The sequence below is a fragment of the Python bivittatus genome, unplaced genomic scaffold (genome assembly GCF_059951505.1).
Source record: "Python bivittatus isolate LINGU-HERP-01145 unplaced genomic scaffold, Pbiv_v1 ctg000350_np1212, whole genome shotgun sequence".
NCBI lineage: Eukaryota > Metazoa > Chordata > Lepidosauria > Squamata > Pythonidae > Python > Python bivittatus.
The window spans coordinates 20,477,785-20,498,663 of record NW_028277074.1 but is presented as its reverse complement, the minus strand read 5'-3'; the positions used below and the strand labels follow the sequence as shown (position 1 = coordinate 20,498,663).

At 35.5% G+C, this 20,879-nt stretch overlaps 1 protein-coding gene across 3 annotated transcripts in view; it reads right to left on the bottom strand.

Moving 5' to 3' along the window:
• Nucleotides 1-441: 441 nt before the first annotated feature.
• The window catches only part of DYRK1A (dual specificity tyrosine phosphorylation regulated kinase 1A), a 160,603-nt gene continuing 140,165 nt past the window's right edge, over nt 442-20,879 (bottom strand). For all 3 annotated transcript variants that reach the window (XM_088144685.1, XM_088144684.1, XM_088144686.1), the window contains 9 exons: nt 13,822-13,914; nt 12,213-12,401; nt 10,360-10,507; nt 8,294-8,580; nt 7,186-7,332; nt 6,805-6,945; nt 5,308-5,614; nt 4,945-5,069; nt 442-3,669 (listed from right to left, as the gene is read on the bottom strand). In XM_088144685.1, coding sequence (XP_088000811.1) covers nt 3,046-3,669; nt 4,945-5,069; nt 5,308-5,614; nt 6,805-6,945; nt 7,186-7,332; nt 8,294-8,580; nt 10,360-10,507; nt 12,213-12,401; nt 13,822-13,914 — 2,061 coding nt within the window. In that variant the 3' untranslated portion in view covers nt 442-3,045. The remainder of the gene's footprint in view (nt 3,670-4,944; nt 5,070-5,307; nt 5,615-6,804; nt 6,946-7,185; nt 7,333-8,293; nt 8,581-10,359; nt 10,508-12,212; nt 12,402-13,821; nt 13,915-20,879) is intronic.

Here is a 20,879-nt window from a genome sequence, read left to right as displayed (position 1 = left end):
CATTCCTGTAGTGCTGTGGCTAGTTTGTAAGCCTGTTGGCAGTATCAGAACTGTTTTACAGTTTGCACAGCTGTGAGATCACTCTTGGTTAGGCACTATATAAATAAAAGAAACATATGAAAAGTACTTAATGTAAAAATGTATACAATTGAAAACTAGAAATAATATGTTTTACAGTCAGAATAAAACAGAGAAGAGGTGTGGGCATTTCAAAAATGTCTTGCTATTTGAATTAAAAACTCAAAATAATATATTACACCTCCAAGTTTTACTTCCATAATCTCTTAAAATCTGTCTCAAATGTTTCTAATATTTACATGTTACTATAATCATACCTAGCAGACCAGGCCTTGAAGTAGGTTAATTGCATAGGAAGATTTTACTATGTTTACATTTTATCTTAAGTTATTTTTTTAAAGCACAGTAAAGAGTCTGAGGACAAATTATTCAACTGTTTATCATACATAAGACTGCATGACTATAATACAAAGGGCTTGTCTTTTCATTTAACGTTACAATATACACAGCAAGTCCGGACTAGATCTTACAATCTGAACACAGGTATTTAACCTTTTCCATGCTGTTTATGTTTACAATGCACAGAAGTCCTGTAACCAAACTGTGTAGTAAAGCACACAAAACTGGACTGTAACATAACACAGTATGCAGAAGCACTGGAGTTTATGATTTTTCCTTATGTAAATTTAAAAACAGTATTTTTGGTGCTCGCTAAGGTGTGGCAACCAGCACAAGAAAAGTTACCCATATTTGTTACCCTTATATTCCTAGACAGCAGTACATACTGGATTCCTTTTTGTATTGCTAAGCTCAATGTTCCATTTTTGTGGTGACAGCCTTTCGCTCAGCAAACATTTTTGAACTACAGAAGTTCAAAAACACTTTAATTCACAGGCTTGATATTGCAATATAAAATAAATATGGATACTTGATAAAAAAAAAAGTTGCTTTACAAAAACTCCTTATTTCTAAAGTATTCTTTCATACTTCCACTGTATTCAGCCTCTCTGTTGCCAATATAAGGAATGATTATAAAAAGAAAGAAAATTTTTTGTTCAGAAGAACCGACCTAGTTTGCTATAAGGAACTAACCAGTCTGAAGTGCATGGTATTCTGTTGAATGGCCTATTAAACTGGTTTACTGGCAGAGGTAGATTACTGCTTCTGTTCATGTAAAGGGCAAAACAGTGTTAATCTGGAAAGATAATCACTTTATTACCCTAATTCCTCAATTTAATCCACAAAGTTTGTATTCGTAATTTAAAAATCTTCACATGGGTTCTGAAATGTAGCAACTGCCAAACTGATTGTGTTAAACTAAGGCAGCAGACCCTCCTGTTAAGTACAGCCTACTCAGCCTCAGGTCTCACATGAGCTTTTTTTTTTTTTACTTCACTCATCTTAGTGTTTTGGATCTATTCATGCAATCAAGGTCTTGCCTTCAAATTTACATTTATGCTAATAAGGAATACAACAAATTAACTGCTGGTTTCATAGCTTCTGGATTTACTGTCCCTTTTACTTTCAGAAGCTTGAACACATTTATAATGCAACAGATGTTATAGTGTTGAATTAGATGTTATATCTATCATGTTCAGTACACAGACTGTTGTAAATGTATTGGCTATGAATTAACAACAGTTCCAGTTTTGTTTAAGCAATAGTACAGCCATAATTTTCAACTGACATTTAAAAATGGTCTAGTTACACCTTGTGTCAAAGTGCAGAACTGCTACATTATTGGTTACAGACATCTATGTGCTATAAAAACAGCTTTGGTACAATAAATTATCAAAAAAGAAAAAAATTTGTAAAATTCACAGCATAATTGTGAGGCAAAAAAGCAGTCACATAAAATTCTGCATTTTTAAAAATGTTCAGGTTGAACAGAAGACATCTTTGTGCAGAAGTAACAGTGGAGAAACCACGTGCCCAGAAAAAGCAAAAAGAGGAAGAAGACGTAGAAGGAGGAAAGGAAAAAAGAAAGTGAAAAGCAGAGAGGAACACAGTTGTAGCTATTTTCATCAAAAGCAAACCACTACTCCTGTGACCTTCAACCAATAAGGAAGTCAGCTTTATGACACACGCAAAGTGACCTTGCAATACCTTACAATAAGTGGGTCACAAAGTCTATTTTAAAAGAAAGGCCTCTTGAATTACCCATTCTCTGTGTTTTCAGCATTAAGGACTGTCTGCAAAAGCATGTCCAAAAGTGATTGCATCTGAAATGGTAGGCTCTTCTAACTTAGAGTCCAAATCCATAAGGCCAAAGGTTATCCCAAAGACCACCACTTAAGACTTCCCCTGGACTGGGCAAGACCAACCTGTTGATTGCTTCTCAGTGCACCTTACTTACAGGACCAGTCATATTTCAATACTAACTGATTGTAGCCTCAAACATGAGACACAGAATCCCAATATAATTGCTGCTTTGATTCTCAGTAGGTTCAGATAAGGAGTCTTGATCACCGCCACTTAGCATGCTTAATGTGTCTCATGAACACCATTACAACCATCCTTTTTACAGCTAAAGATTCTGTTTTGTAATCTTAGGGTCCCTCTTCCTTACAGTACTGCTTTTTGTGTTCATGTATGTTTGGGGAATGGAAACTCATTATTACTCTCCCCCACCCCCTCAATATTTAAAAAAAAAAAGAAAAGAAAGGAAAACCTCAAAATGCCCATTTATATGATTCTGGGCATGCCTTAAAATATGCTTGCAACTAAGATCAACTCTTGAATATTCATCTTTGTTGAACAAGGGGAAAAATATATACGTGACTTGGTTGTAGTAATTAAAACGGGCAAAAAGGTGAGAAATCTTCTCAAAGCTATCTAGGATAGGTATGAACATGGCTCTAAAAACTTCACTGCAATCTGTTCAAGTTTAAAAAAATAGTTAGCTTTGCCCTTCTGTAGCGGTTCAATAAGTCTATCTCCTCCTGATTCAAGCAGCTTTGCACTTTTTTTTTTGGAAAAACACCACTTCTATAAAAACACACAAGAAACAAATCTGTTTCAGTTTAGTCACGAGCTGGCCACAGGACTTTGCTGAACACAAACTCCTGTCATGGGAGATTCTTCCCTATCAATTCCCTGTCTCATTGCAAGATGTCCTTCAGTCATGTAATGAGCAGGACCTGTGTTAGCAGAAAATTGGTATGTTGGATGTCCTGCTATGCCAGTTTCTTGGTGTGGATTAGAATAGACCGTTAAATTGACGTCCATAGCTCCATTCTGTCCAAAGTCTAACGCATTAGCAGCCACAGGGCGGTTCTGATAGGCCTGATTGCCTTGATTACCAGTTGAGGAGGAAGATGTAGAGGAAGAAGTTGTTGAGGAAGACAGGGATGTCATGGAGTGGTGACTATGGCCCACCTCCATAGAATCTTGGGTGGATGAGCTGTTTGTTGGAGAATTGTAGACCCTTGGCCTGGTCCGACTACCCAAGGCCTGCTGTCCATGATGATGGTGGTGGTGGTGGTGGTGATGATGGAGGTGGGAATTATTTCCATGATGATGATGTAATGCATTCTGTTGCTGAGGGGTAACATGGAAAGAGGTTTCTTGAACTGGATGGGTTTCAACGGTGACTTGTGTAGGAGCTTCTGTGCCCGGCCAACCAAGAGGAGGAGGAAACTGCTGTCGAACCTGTGGGGGGAAAAAAAGGCTTTTAAGTTATTTTATGTCATGCCCTTCAAGCTAAATAAAGCAGGGCTAAACCTGCTTTTAAAAAACCAGAATCTACATAGAATCACAAAATAAAGTATAACAGTACATTGAACTTGATTAATATGTTGCCTAAAAATATAAGTTAAAAAAAATGAAATATGGTCATTATGTCTTGTGTCTGTCTTCTGCAGTATTACAAAAGTTCTTGGATCTGACTATTGTCCTCAGCAATGCATAAGTCAATTTTTCAAACATTTTTAGTAGTGTAATTTAGAAGCAACGATCAGCTTTTTTGGCAATTATTTAGGGTTTAAATCAGATAATCTAATAATTATCTGAATAATAATAGCAATAGTAATAAATTATGGTTGGTTGCACAGTCAGCCAGATGTTTAGACTGGATTTGACATTTTTGTCTACCTATCAAGGCCTTCCCAGGGACCTGGGATAGCAGATGATGTTTGATGATGTTAAAGATATCGTCACAGGATGTAAGCTGTTCCAAATAAAGCTGCCTTTTGCAACTGACTGATGGTGACTCCAGATGTTTTGGGATTGCACCCAAGGCGCCCATTACTATTGGTACTATCTTTGCTTTCTTTTGCAACAGTTGTTCTATTTCTAGTTGCAGGTCTTTGTATTTTGTGATTTTCTCCAGTTCTTTCTCTTCTATTCTGCTGTCTCCAGGTATTGCAGTGCCGACTATCCAGATTTTTTTTGTCTTTCTTGTCAACAATTGTTAAGTCTTGGGTGTTGTGTGGCAGGTGTCTGCCTGTCTGAATTCTAAAGTCCCAGAGCATTTTAGCTTCATTTTCTATTACTTTGTCTGTTTTGTGTCCCACCAGTTCTTGCAGGCAAATGGTATTTCTTGCAGATATTCCAATGCACCATTGTTGCTACTTTGTTATGTCGTTGTTTATAGTCAGTCTGTGCAATCTTCTTACAGCAGCTAACTAGGCGGTCCACCGTTTCTTCAGCTTTTTTGCAGAGGCAGTATTTGCTGTCTGTTGCTGTCTTCTCAATTCTGGCTTTGTTGCATTTGCATTTGTTCTTAAGGCTTGATGATGATGATGATATTATTATTATTGACAAAAAAGTCTGTGACCAACCACCACCACCACCACCACCATCATCATAAAAAATAAATTGCAGAATTGACAAAAGATTGTTGCTGTAATATGATCATGGAACAGGACCATTTGATTATTTAAATACACCATTAATTATTTAACAGAGACTTCCTTTCAAAACTACCTGTGGACTGTGCGTTTCACAATCCATAGCTTGCACAGCAGCAGTAAAGTGTCCACCACTGTGTCGATGCTGGTGTGTTGGATCTGACCGTGCCCTTCCACTGTTGCTTGTCCCCGAAGAGCCACCTTTAATTATAAGCAAAACAAAATGTGGAAGATGATACAATTAGAAATTCTGATGTGAAGACAGGAAAGCATAATGAATTAGATTATTATTGGAAAAAAAGGGTAGCTATGAATTTAATTTTAAAAAAAATAGAACCAGATTTAAAATAATATAAAATAAAAACATTTTTATTTAGATGGTAAATATTCTTACAGAGACTTCATTTCTAAAGCATTGTTGTAGGAATCATGAGCATACCTGAGCTTGAAGATGTGCTTGAAGTGGTTCCTGAAGACTGCGACTGCTCCATAGCAGGACTTGTAGAGACACTATTACTTGTGTTTGTACCTTCATCTGCTGTTTTCTTAAAGAAACTGTGCTGAAGGGCATAATAAGGTTGAATTCGGGTTTTTGAATCATAATCAAGCATCCTTAAGATGAGGTCTTTAAACTTCAAGTAGTCAGCTACTGTATGACCTGACTCCCCAGCACGACGCCCTCCTGGTCCTCCTGTTTCAACTCCAAGTATATTGTGAAGCTTACGGGTTCCAGGTGGTTTGTACTCCTGTTGGAAAATTAGAAATTCTTTACAATTAATAAATATGAAAATTGCATTTTCTTATGATTTCATATCAGTTTTGTAACAATATAAATATTTCCAGTTATTGTTTTACAAAAAAGCTGCTTTCGAGTCAGTTTTTCTACTCCTGGCAACTGCCTGGACGAGTCCCTGCAGTTTTGAGAGCCACTCTGGTGTAGTGGTTAAGGCATTAGGCTAGAAACTGAGAGATCATGGGTTCTAGTCCTGCCTTAGGCATGAAGCCAGCTGAGTGACCTTGGGCCAGTCACTCTCTCTCAGCCCTACGAAACAGGCAATGGCAACCACTTCTGAAACCGTGACAGTTATCAAAATATTAATGATAATCATTTACTTTTAAAAGAAAACCAAAAGAGAAGTATCTTCATACCAAGATATGTAAGAATTCCCATATGTAGATTAATATTATCTTTCTGTATTACATCAACCATTTAAAGACCCTAAGCATAAACAGATCAGATGTCAATGCTTACAAACTATTTCCCTATGAACAGGACAATATTTCCCTATGATTTCCCAGAATTCCTTACTTTACAAAGTTTAGGTGAGTTAATATATGCTGTAAAACAAATCCACTTAACATATAATAGAGGTAACTATTATAAGTGCAACCTCCAATTAAAAGTATTTTTATCTTGTCGCCCTTAATTTCTTTATTCCTTCAAGTCAATATTGACTCCTGGCACTATATGGACATTCCATGAGGTTTTCCAGGCAATATTTTCAGAAGTGATTGCCAGTACCTTTTTCCTAGAGTGAGAGTGTCTGGTCCAAATTCACCCAGATGGCTTCTATGCCTACAACAGAATTCAAGCTTCCCTGCTCTGAGTTCAGTGCCTTAAACTCTAGACCAAAATAGCTCCCCTCCAGGAAATAACATATAAAATATTTTTATATTTTTTAAAATTTTGCTTTTATTCTTGTTGGTAAAGGCCGTATAGTTAAATAATTACAACAATTACTGCATAGTTTGTTTCTGACAATGTATCTAATGCTAAGCGTTTTTGGTCTGAAATCCTGTGTATGCTTTCCCTTTATTTTACTATTACAATTCCTAAAAACAGGATTTTTTAATGTAGGATTGAAATTGTTCTCATTTAAAACAGGATTTGCTACAAACAAATTAATCTAGATTAAAGATTCAAAATACTATTTACCCTTTTCCCATCTTTGGTCTTCTTTAAGGTCCAAGAGCCATCTGGCAACTTCTCAAAAAATTTTTTTGCTTTTGGTGCTTGGTCAAGAATATGAGCAGGTGGTATACCCAAAACTTCCACTATTTTATTCATCTGATCAACCTGTTTAGAATGAGGAAAATCAATTAGAAATATAACCAAATCTTTGAAACTGAAGAAATAGGCATAATATAAATGCATGTGAATCCTTTTTTCAAAAATTAGGGCAATCAGATGCAAATCAGAGTTATGTAGAACAATCATGCAGAATTCCAAATGACACTAAGCACACATCTCTCTTTCCCTTCCTTCCTCTCTTTCCACATCCTCAAAGAGATAAGTATTGTTTGTGGAATTACATACCTCATTTGCTCCACTGAAGAGGGGTTCTCCAGTATGCATTTCCACTAAGATACATCCGAGGGACCACATATCAATTGCAAGATCATAAGGCATTCCCAATAGCACCTCAGGTGATCGATAAAAACGACTCTGGATATATTGATATATCTGCATTTTATAAACAAAGACATTAAATAATCCCAAACCAATTTCTAATTAGATGTTAATGATTCTGGACTGCAAATAATTTGTTTGAAGTGCAAAATAAGGAGATAAACTTTTTTAACATGTTAGAAAACTTGGTAATTAAGAAAGAAGTTTAAGGCTAAATATGCAATTATAAACAGATTCAAAATGTTAAAAATATTTTGCTTCATGGACTACAATCCCATTTCTTTATTTTGAAAGAATCACATATAGAATTACACTGTAAAAACCATAATATAATTTTGCTATTAGATTCTAAACAATTTAATAAAATAAAGCCTCCTTCAAGCGGAGTTCAACTTCAGGTGATGCATGGACACGTCTATATATTTTCTTGGCAACAGTATGGAAGTGGTTTGCTGTTTATCTCTTTGGGGTTTTTTTTTAAACTTACTAGACTAGCTTACAGACCTAGAATTCCCTTATGGAATCCTTAAATCAAAACTCTAAAAGTATAGCTTCAAGCAATCTTAAAAAAACAAAAACAAAACCCTGTCCTGCTTTACGAAACAGAACTACTCTGCCATTTAAACCATCAAAACTCTTTGACTGCCATATAGATGTTGCAACATGCTGATGTTTTAGAAATGCAAAACTTTAACATGCTGGCTATGATGCAGTAAAGAGTTCAACAGAGCTTAACTGTGCACTACACTGCAAACGGAATTATCATTCACTCTTATGGAGCCTGCAGCCAAATGGACATATACTCTATACTTCGAAGGTATAGTTAGGAAACATGCAGAAATACTGGTAGTCCCTCTATAGCTACAAAACATTTTGCTTACTTTGTTCTTGTGTAGTAATTCTGAACATATAAATTTATTTATAATTTATTTTTGGAATATGCTGATTTATTTAAAATATAATTAAACAAGCAGACAAAAGCTATACTGAAATATCTTGAAGTGATCGTACTTACCCTCTGTCCAAGCTGGCAAGAACTGCCAAAATCAACTATTTTGATAGCGCTTCGTTTGGGGTTACAGAGCAAGATATTCTCAGGTTTTAGATCACAGTGAATGATACTAAGTTCAGGAGTTGCAAGAAAAAGCAGTGCAGTACACATCTGTTGTGCAAACTTTCGTGTCAAGTTCAGTGAAACTCCTCTGAAATTTGTGTTCCGCAGAAGGTCATAAAGATTATAGGAGAGCATTTCAAAAACTAAACAGAGATGATTTCGGAACATAAAATGACGCTTCAAATGCACTGAAAGGAAAAAAAAAAGGGGGGGGTTAAATTACAACTGTCCTTTTACTTTTCTATGTCCATAAACAGAAACTTCTTTTGGGGAAAAAACGTTATAGGTAATTTCTTTCTTTAAAAATTACATGAAGCTAAAATAAAAACCACTGCATCTATTTCTCTCAAAAGTGCAGACTATATCCATTCAGCTATTCATGGACTTCCCATGCTTGAAACTTCAGGTTTCTAAATCTGAGTGTGTTTCCCTGCCTCAGTGTCTCCTGATGTTTTTGATAGTTTCATTAATTAATTCATTGTTAAAGAAATAATCTGAGCACCTACATCCTCAAGATGATTTATGTTAATGATAAAATTAAGGCATGAAAATGTTCCTAAAAATTGAGAGCTCAGCTAAAATCAAACACATGCCACACGTGGGGAAAAATTAATGTTCTACAAAAGATATTAAATAAAAAAAAGGCTAGTCTAACCTTAGGGAGAATTAGAAAGACACTGTCTCATGTTTCCACCTATCCAGCTTCTTTTGATGGTAGAACAGTCCAAGCTTCCAAAGTACAGGTTAAATTACAAGCAGGTTCACAATGAAAAAGGCTGTGTTTCAAATATGACAGTCACAAACCTTTCTAAGCTTTACAGGTTAGGACTAGAACTTTGAAAACACACACACACACACGCAACACATTATTTGGTTTCTCTCAATGTTACTTGGACCAATTCTGTCCCACTGAATCTGGGTCACTGGAGAAACACAGAAGCCAGTCTCATCTATTAGGGCAAAAGTTGGATTTGATCTAGAGAGATCCCGGATTCCATCTCAGTAAGTAAAATCCGTATCTAAATAATTAAATTCAATAAATATATCCAAGGCCAAGCATAATTTTTTATTCAAACCTCTCCACACAGGATTCAGAAACAAAATCAGGACAAAACATACATGCCACTGTGAAGGGCATAAATAGAAATGCAATTGCTTATTTGATATTGTTCTTGGAGAACCTGCTTTTCAGGCCATCATTTTTATTTTAATAAAATGTAATTCTTAATGATTATATCTCATGGGGGTGAGGGATTGAGTACATAACTTGTTCATAAAATTCAGCACTATATCATCTCCACTAGTTTCAGTTAGCGCATAGCAAAAAGCTGGAATACATAGGGGTAGATATTGTTAACTGGAATATCATTTGATTGTAAAGTGGCCACTGTTAAGATTATCAAAGAAGAGGTGTTCATGAGTTGCAATTTGGAAGAAAGGCAAACTGCCTATTAACATTAAGCTGTCTCCAAGAAATATATTACTAGCAAAACAACATAAAATCAACCATCAAAAGTATGAACAAAAATTTTTAAACAGCTGGATATCATTTGTAGGCATTCCATTTTCCATTCAACCAACCCTAATCAAAAAGATCAATGGAATGCTCCAGCAACCTTGGATCCATTTATTGTATGTAATGAATAATGGTGACTTTCTGCATAAAATAGCTACAGTCATCCAAACTATGTCATCTCTAAAATTTTTAGAGGCAATTAAGAGTAATATTGTGCAAAAATAGACCCAGATCAAATATATAACATGGTAAAAGTTTAAGAAATTACAGAAATTATTACACAATGCTCCTTAAATAGCCTAAAAGTGCATATTTGCAAAGATTAACTGATAAGATTTTTTTAAAAAGGGAAATATAACATTATTACCTTAAAAAGACAATGAAAATATAATAGTTCATCATTATAAAGGCTCTGAGATAGTCAAAAGTGGCTAAAAAGACAAATCAATACCTATGTAATATTTCATTTCTGTGTCATGTTTGTTCATAAGCTCGAGAAGCCGCACTTCAATTTGGGCTTGATTTAGGAAAGCCTTCTTGTTCTTTATAATTTTAATAGCTACCCACTCCTGTTCCACACGGTCATATGCCTTTACAACCTGTAGAAAAGAAAAACACCAAATAGATACAATTTCGTGTTAAATCTAAAAGACAAAACAATTATTGAAATAAAATGCCTTCTAAAAGCAACAGACCCTTTTTAATGTAATCTGAATAATAAACTAAAACAAATAATGAAACTCAAGCTTTTGACAAATCACTAACCAAGGTAATTATGTAATATTCCCTTATTCCTGTTGAACGAATAAGGCTTTAGCTATGGCTTCCATGCATGTCTAAATCTGTTCCAGAAGATAGATACATTTTCTGGAGTATATTTCATGGAGTTTTGGGTACACAAGAATAAAAAGTGGAGTAGGAAATACTATGAAAATAATTATTTCACAGTGCTAAATAAAAACTTTATTTGACAATTAGTTCAATTTAAATATTGTGGAGGTGGAAGAAGCCAAGCCAAGCTCACTATTGTGCAATTATATTATTCAAGTGGGAAAAACAGCAAACCCAAATTGAAGAGTCTGGGAAATTGAAACATAGAACTCAATTTTATCTTCTTATAGTCACTACAACCTAATACTGGTAGAATTTGTACTTCAAGCTAACAGTTTAAATGATAAAATTTCTTTGTAAAACTATTTGCATTTCTAAATAAAAACTAAAGATTCCTTTCAAGTGACTGAACATTAGTCTTTGTTAAAGTTCTGTGGTTGCCTTCACATATAATACAAGTCACAGTTTGGAACAAGCAGGAATGAACCCACACAAAATACAGAATTAGCATGTTCTCCTCTTGCCATTTCTCTTCCCACATAGTTAAGAAGGGAAAATGCTCCAGGTGCAATTTTGTTTTAGTAAATTTCTAATGTATTATTGCATACAATATATTAATTAACAGATTAAAATAAACTCTAATTTCCTAAATATAAAACTAGAATTCATTGTTTATTTAACAATTTATTAGACTCTATATTAAACTTCAATTTCAGTTTTGCACATAATAACAAGCCATAAAGCTAGTCAAATTCAAACCAATTTCCTTCCATGTAAGTAATAAAACAACAGGTTATTCTTTAAAAAGTGATACACTTCCTTCAATCCTGCATTAAACATTCATAGACAGAAAATTAAAATAGGCATCTTGGTAGACCCAGGACACATTTCCAGGTTTTTACCATAAAAAACAAGAAAATCTTGTTTCAAATTTAAGTTACATAAAGTATGCATATTTATTTGTGGAGAAGATTAAAAACAGTCCAGAATTTTGAAAGGAGGAAAAAACTTTAAAAGACTTTGTTATTAATCATTGATTAAAAAGTTTTTAAAAGTTATGTATTTGTCAAGTCACATGAAGTCTAACAGTACAAAACTACTTGACTAATTAGAAGTAAATGCTACTGAAATAGGACTTTCTGCAGATCTGTACAGAATGTACAGTGAATAATATCTGTGTTGATAAATGCATACTATATTGCTGCACTGTATACTGGTAGGCTGAACTTCACTGTTAGCAAGTAGAATGTTATGCCTGGCTACCACATCCATTAGGCATTTGTAGCTCTACACAGATCAGTGCACATCAATGCATGAAATCAAGGTAATAGTGTAAGAATGTTTTTCCCCATAACATTTTAGTCTAGATAAAACTGTAAAATGGATTGTAAAGAGTATATCAAAGACCACCCATATATGAACTGGATAGGATGCTGCTTTAAGCTGCTTTTATTCAGTTTGTTCAATCATTACCTGTCCAAATGAACCTTTGCCTATTAAAGAATCAATTTCATAACGATCCATCCATTTTTCCCCATTTTTCACAATGTAGTCATAGTTATCATCATCATATCCGTCATTATAAACTTTCCGCTCTTTTTTGTGACTGGAATCATCTCCTTGTCCCTGTTGATGTCGTCGCTTCTTTTTTGCATAGTAAACCTGATTTTAGGAAATGCGATTATAGCACAGTCAATTTGCAATACAGATTGAAATGGTGATAATTATCCACTCACTAGATTGTTACATTGTTGTTTTAAAGCATAATTTATTCAGTCAAAAAGGACCTACATAAATAAGGGAATGGATATTTTTCAGTAGTCTTAGACCAACTGCTTTGAAAGCAATCTGGAGCTGCTGAAATACAACAGTTTGATGCAAGTTCAGTAAATCATAAAGTTTGAAGCACAGAACTTCCAGAAGTGGACATAATTTTAAAACGTACAAAGAAATATATGCATTCATAGTTCAGCCTATATGATAGCAGTCCTCTATTTTATTACTAAGAACATTGGCCTGCTCTGTGCTAAAAGTAGCTTTGGATAATTTTCCTCAGTAAATAAATGAACAAGTATAATGTTTTTGATTCATTTGCTTAATTTATCTAGTTTTGGGGCTTGTGTGGAGAACAGATCACATTCTAGGTCATATTTATACAGAAATATTGAAAATTCAAAAAGTTTCACAAACTTTTAAGCATCACTGTACATTCACTGCATCATCAAGAGTCTTGATTTTACAGCATTGACCAATTGTCATTTAGACAGAGGACATTCTTTAATGGCAGAGAGGACGGGAAGACAGTTTTATGCAATAAACTTTACTGGCTCTGTGGCGGCTGGAATCTGGACACAAGCAAGAAAGATTTTTTCTGCTTTCTACCTAGCTTGTAGAAAAGAAGGGAAACCACTAACATCCAGGTTTCCAAAGCCTTGCAAATAAGAATTTTGGCTATGTGCCATGAAGGAAGCTTAGCTATAGTAATGGACATTTTTCTACCCTCTCAGAGACAAGTCTAAAAACTATCTACCATTCAGGTGAAGTGGACAAATCAACCGTAGTATTTTATTGTATCTCCCACTTTTTATTCATAAAATGAAGCAGTAGCTTTCTTTTCTTTTAGTAGATAAGTACTTTTGTCTATAATATCTAATTTGCAAGAGTAAGAATAATTTCAAAGCAGAAAAAATAATTTTTAGCAATGCATAATTAGAAGAAAAAAATCCAAATAAAGAGTAGACATTAGCCATTCATACATGATAGGACAACATGTAATAAATTTTAAATACTGTTTTAAGCAGCTTTTTCCACTTCTAAAAATGCTACTCTAGTAAGTATTCTTTGGAAGAATATTATCTCCAGTCAACAGTATGCATTAATATAAATTTAGAAAATACTTTTTCTTTGTATTAAACATTTTAATATCCAAAGAAATGCATTACATTAACAGACTAAGACTATAGCTTCAGTTTGCATTTTAGTATTAATAAATGTGTTGTATCTCAGAGAAAGTTAAAAATTCTACTCACAAACAAAATTTTATCAAAAGAAGAGTTAACTCAAAGAATTACAAAGATTTTACCTCATTAATATGTTTGTATGTTTTGATCAAATCCACAGACAGTTTCCTTAGAGGAGCAGCTGCTGGATCACGGAAAGTTAGTGGCATTCGCCTCTGTAAAATGACAGTATAATGTAACCGTAATCAGATAAATAACAATGTTATCTAAAAATAATGGATTACATACTACACCCTCCTCAAAAGAATAATCAGAAATATATTTAAAATGTAAAATATTTAAAATGACTGGTACTAAAATCTATCTTACTAACAAACAAAAAACTCAGCTTTCATTCAAAGTGAACATTATGGAATCATTTTAATGGTTTAATTATACCCAGTAGGCAATGTTTATTTTTCATCTATGTAAGTATAATACATTTTTACACCCTTTTGTAAGATTATTTTGTTAAAAGCAGAACAAAGCCAGGTTGCCTTTTTTCCTAGAAAATACAGGGCAACTGTTTCTAAAGCAGATGAATCTCCTTATGAGGAAATCCTTACAAATGATAGCAACATCCCTTTCCAGTTTATCTTGATATTGCATCAAGAACTCCAGTGGGCAGAGATGAACCTTGTCCTGATAAATGCAGATTGTCCTTAGGCCATAACTTTGGAATATGGCCAACATTCAATAAAGCTGACCCCAGGAGCTGAGACTTCCAGATAGTAACTGAGGCAGCTTTCACTGATGGATTTTAGCAGCAGAATCTTCCATATTAAACATCTACTCCACAAAGAAAGCCTGTTTTAATAATTTCTCCATGTTTGTGTTGTAATATCCTGATTATACAATTAGAGTTCTAAATTGTTACTTTTTCCCAAGCAGATCAGACTCTGTGGATGCTCATCAGGCAGAGGTAACTTCCTGCCATGCTCAAGTGTTTTACAAAAGAGAGCCTTCAACCAGGAATACAGAATGTACATTATAAGATGCAACCCCCAAAATAAACACAGAAAACATAAATGTAGAAGGAGAGACTTAAAAAAATTAAGACAGAAAAAAATGAGAGATGTATCAGTTTTAAGCATACTACACTGACAGTGTTAGCAATGATGTTCAAAGTCCTAATCTGGAGCAGGTAACATGTAGACTTGAGAGCCCTGGATTGACACTGCTGAAATCTAGTGGCAAAATATAAGGATCAATGGCCAGTTTAAACATTAGTAATTGTTTTAAGCCTTGGAATGGGGTTAAAGTGTTAAGCACAACTTGAACATCCACCTTAAAAAGTAAAGGAAGGAAAAAAAACTTAAAAACCTTTGGCCCTCTCACTTGCACAATACAATCCTGTTTACTATATGTAGGCTTCAAGGCCAAAACAGTGTGCTGCCCTCAGTTATGAAACCCAAACCAGTGTGTACTCTAAATAGTTTGGGGCTTTATGTGGAAAACATCACCCCTTGTATATGCCTACCTATTAAAATCTACTGAATAGGCTCACTTTTGTGTCCATTATTCAGAGGATCTTCAAATCTCTGAAACACTGATTATTTATCCTGTGGGTTCTAGTTTAATCATACTACCAAAGTAACTAGTGTCCTCAAGTCCTATGTGGCATTGAGATATGCAACACTTAAAAAGTTAAGCTGACTTCCTTTCTACATAATTCCCTTAGAAGACTTATAAGAATCATCAGGTTACTCAAATCCTTTTGAGAATAAGGACACCTCAACACAAGGATTCTGCCAGACTGAAAATACAGGTAGTCCTCAGTTAATGACCACTCACTCAGTGACTATTCAAAGTTACAACAGCGCTGAGTGAGTGGCACTTACAACCAGTCCTCAAAGTTCTGGCCGTCCCAGCACCCCCAGTCATGTGATCACGATCTGGGTGCTTGGCAACTATCTCGCATTTATGACGGTTGCAGCATCCTGTGGTCACGTGATTGCCATTTGCAACCTTCCCTGCTGGCTTCCCACAAGCACAGTCAATGCGGAAGCTGGCAGGGAAGGTCACAAATTGCTCCTGTAAGTCACTCCTGCTCCCACATTCCTGCATGCCCTCCCACCCTCCGGAGCATCTACTCCCCCAGACCAGCTGTGCTCATCCCAGTCTGCAGCAGCCACCTGGGTGCCCTCCCACCCTCCAGAGCACCCACCCTGTGCCTGGCTGCATTCACATTGCAGGCTCTTTTAAATTTTTAAAACCTTTTTTATGTCTTTTAAACTGGATTAAATTATTCTGAAAATATACTCTAAAATACATTCCAGGCAGCATATGTCTCTCATTATTCTGCCACCCAATTTAATTCTAGCAACAGAACTACATGATCAACTTTGGAATTCTATTTTGCCATTTTAGAATTTAAAACTAAGGTCTAAAGCATCCATGCAAACGATCTGGATGGATAAGCAATAATGAAATTGTACCATAGTCTGCTATAATCAGAAATACACAGACACTCAAATATAAATACACACACATCCACATCCACCAAAAAATAATATTTAGAATTTACTGGACTCCATTATGCCTGTATAGAAAAGGATTGTCAAAAACAGTGTTTTGTTGGAGGATAAGGATAATGCTTATAAGGATAAGGATAAGCAATAAGGATAATGCTTCTTTAAAACATATATTTTTACAATGTCTTATACTTACTAAGTTTTGGGAGAAAGTAGTGATCTATATAAACATGATTGTGCAACAAAAGCTAAATTTTTCAGAGGACAATATTCTTTTGAACTATATACCTAGTACATGGAATCTGACATCTGGATAACGTAAATGGATTCTCTGTGCCCTTACTATGGCCAAAAGACTGATATTGCAGCATTGGAAGGATAAATGTATGGCCCCATTCACTCAATGGAACGAAGACCCGATTGCACTTGCCACTTATGAGCGGATTGCCTATAGATATACATTTTGTATGGACAAGTATAATGAAATATGGATTCATTTATACAAAATACAGTAGGTTAAGATAGTCATATAAATGTATTGGAAATATATATGCATTTGAATAATATTTGCATTAGATAAATATATATAGATTTGTAACTATGTGCTGTTATAATGGTAGACTATACTAAGTTTTTATTTTGTTGTACTTTTGTCACTTTCTTGTAATAGCACCTTTTAATGTTTTTTTCTTCTTATATATTATTATTTTTGTGTTTTTTTCCTTTTTGTTATTAATTAAAAAGCAATAACATTTATAAAAATACTTATATAATTATTTTTTTAAAAATTAAAGAGAATAAGAAAGGAAGGGAAGGGAAGCAACAACAATAACAAAAAAAGCAAAAAACATTTTGCATAGTTTGGGACTATACATAAATACAGTTATAATCTTAAGGAAAGAGGTATTAAATACATATATTGTCTTGCTAAATTCAGAAATGTCCTGCAAGAGCAGTTTAATTTAACTTGACGTCATCAGCAATTACAGCAGAGAGTTGCCTATGTTTCTATAGAAAATAGGAGACTAGAATCTTATACACTATATTGTAAGCTGCCCAAAGTCACTGGGAATTGGGTGGTCTATAAATTGTATAAGCAAATAAACAATAAATAAACAAATTTATGTTTAAGTCAGAAACAAATTAATTTCTAAGATGCAGTTGAGAAAAGAAAACTGGCCAGAAGGCTCCACCCAGGAACAGAATTGCTGAAGTTCACCAGTTAAAACCATTCTGCTCTCTGGGTATAAAAGAAACACTGTTTCGGGGTTGACAGAATTCCCCTCAAAGGGTGACTTGAAGGGGCTCAGGGTATGGAGCAGAGGCATCACCTTGTCTCCATTAAATGTATGATTGGAACTTGATGTTATAAGACATGTTAGGGAGAGTGAGAAATGGAGTGAATATGGTAGGAGCCTAGAAACAGGACCACAGCACAAAATGAAGTATGTTAGTCTGCCTGCCTGCCTGCCTTCCTTCCTTTCAGGGTGCAGCTTAACCAAAGAATCAAAATTTGAAATTACATTTCAAACTAAAAATCCTGCTTCTTAACCTCAGGACAGTTTCAGAGTAAAGTATCTATTATCCAGGATTTAATTCTGATGAAAATTATGACCTGGAATGTATTACAGAGACCTAGGTGAGAGAAAAAGGGGATTCATATTCCCAGTGTCTGCCAGGTCACTTTATGTTGTAACAAGTTATAGCAGTAAGGATACAGCTTGCAAACCTTTTAAAACTATCCATAACCCTGCAACACCATGTCCTACAATCTGACCACAGCTTCATCTAAGCTCTAGCCTTTTCTAAAGCCAGCTGGAACATCTGGCATCTCTTTTTCCATGTAAGGCTCTAATCTGATTGGATGATCCTAAGCATTATTTTGCTAGCATGTGAAATTAAGGATATTGTACAATAATTTGCACATTCAGTTAAGTCTCCTTTTTTTTGGTACTGGAAGGTAGATTGATCTCTACCAATCAGTTGGCCACTGTGCGGTTCCCCAGATTTGCTGGCATAGCTTAGTTAGAACTTTCACTGATTCTTCTTCTGTTGCTAGCCATATTTCTGTGGGTATTCCATCATTTCTGCACCCTTCCAATTTGTAATGACCAGAGTTCTGATTTAACTTCATCTTTTAGTACTAACGGTTTTTGTAAGTAAGGAATAACTTCTAAGGTATCTTGGATGTTGACATCTCTACTGTACACTGTTTCAGTATACGCCTTCCATCTTAGTTTGAGCTCCTGTGAATTGGTTATTATCTGTCCATTGGCTTCCTTTAGCATACAAATTCAAGGTTTGAACTTCCTTCTGAGTTCATAGATCTTCTGAACGACTTTCTTTTTTTCCATGTCTGTTTCCATCATCTGTCTTTACAGATGTTGGTACAAATGGAGATACGCAGTATCACTATTAATTTTTCCCTGAGATGACTACCCAACAAAAATCATCCCAATATAATACTCGGGAGCTGCAAAGAACCACAGAGTACCAACAAAAAATGTGTAGGCTACTTTTGTATTCTTGATATCAGTGCTCATCAGTCTACCAAAGGGGAAAATTGAACGAACGTAGTATGCATGGAAGGATATCTAGGAGGAAAGCACTTATCTCCAGAAAGTACACTGCAACCTGTCTTAGGTTTGCCAAAAATCACTTGCATGATGCAGCAGGAACAATATTCTGTGAGATGAAAATGGAACTTTTTAGCATTAATAAGAAATGTATCTGGAAAAAATGAAGCACTGCATTCCAACAAAACATCACCATGAAGCATGGGGGGCAGGACTTACAATCGTTGAGGGAAAAATGGATTCTGAGTTCCACTAGCAAATTCTAAAGGAGATTGTCACACTATCTGTCTGTGAGCTGAGGCTGAAAAAATATGGGTCATGCAACATAACAGAGATCCTAAACATATAAATAAATATATAGCAGGTGGCTGGAGCAGAAGAAATTTCATGTTTTGGAATGGCTGAGTTAAAGCCTTTACCTTAACCCAAATGAAATGCTGTGGTGTGACTGGAAGCAAGCAGTTTGTGCAAAGCCCAAAAGGTACTGTGAGTTGAAGTGGACTGGGCCAAAGTATCTCCAGGATGATGTGCAGGATTGATCAGCAGGTACAAAGAAGTTTGTTGAAGTCACTGTTGCTAAAGAAGGTGTCACCAGTTACTACATGTAAAGTTTCACATACTTTTTTCCAACAAAGACAGTAAATGTTGCATGTATGTGTTCAATAAAGACACAATACAATAATTATTTTATGTGTTTTTTAATCAGAAACTCTTATCTAACACTTAGATGAAGCTCAAATGACACTGCAGGTGACAGTACTGCAGAATTATAGTTCCAAGGGATTCACAAATACTCTCTCATCCTATTGGAGTAGAAAGCCACAGTCCATAAAAAATCCATCTCACTTTCTGCAAACTCTAACAGCCTATCAACCTAGAATGTTGATGCTGAATGTCTGGATGGCCAGGACACTGTAGGGATATTCTATGTAGCCATCACACTACACACAAATCCTACTTCCTGATAAAAATGAGTATGGTGAGTTGCCAAATAGTTTGTTTTGAAATACAGTACTGTGCAAAAGTTTTAGGCAGGTGTGAAAAAATGCTGTAAAGTAGGAATGCTTTCAAAAATATATATTGTAATTGTTCATGTTTATTAATTTACAAAATGCAAAGTGAGTGAATAGAAGAGAAATCTAAATCAAATCAATATTTGGTGTGACTACCCTTTGGCTTCAAACCAGCACCAGTTCTTACACTTGCACAAAGTCAGGGATCTTGTAGGATTAGAGTCAGGTGTATGATAAACCAATTATACCAAGCAGGTGCTAATGATCATCAATTTCATGTGTAGGTTGAAACAGTCATTAACTGAAACAGAAACAGCTGTGTAGGAAGCTTAAAACTGGGTGAGGAACAGCCAAACTCTGCTACTAAGGTGAGGTTGTGGAAGACAGTTTCATGTCACAGGTCATACACCATGGTAAGACTGAGCACAGCAACAGGACACAAGGTAGTTAGACTGCATCAGCAAGGTCTCTCCCAGGCAAAAATTTCAAAGCAGATGGGGGTTTCAAGATGTGCTGTTCAAGCTCTTTTGAAGAAGGACAAAGAAACAGGCAATGTTGAGGACTGTCAGCCAAGGAAACTTAATACAGCAGATGAAAGACACATCATGCTTACTTCCCTTCAACATCAGATGTCTAGCAGTGCCATCAGCACAGAACTGGCAGAAACCAGTGGGACCCAGGTATACCCATTTACTGTCTGGAGAGGTCTGGCCAGAAGTGGTCTTCATGGAAGAATTGTGGCCAAAAAGCCATACCTCTAATGTGGAAACAAGGCTAAGTGACTCAACTATGGATGAAAACATAGGAACTGGGGTGCAGAAAAATGGCAGCAGGTACTCTGGACTGGTGAGTCAAAATTTGAAATATTTGGCTGTAGTAGGAGGTAGTTTGTTTGCCAAAGGGCTGGAGAATGATACAATAATGAGTGTCTGCAGGCAACAGTGAAGCATGGTGGAGGTTCCTTGCAAGTTTGGGGCTGCATTTCTGCAAATGGAGTTGGAGATTTGGTCAGGATCAATGGTGTCCTCAATGCTGAGAAATACAGGGAGATACTTATCCATCACGCCATACCATCAGG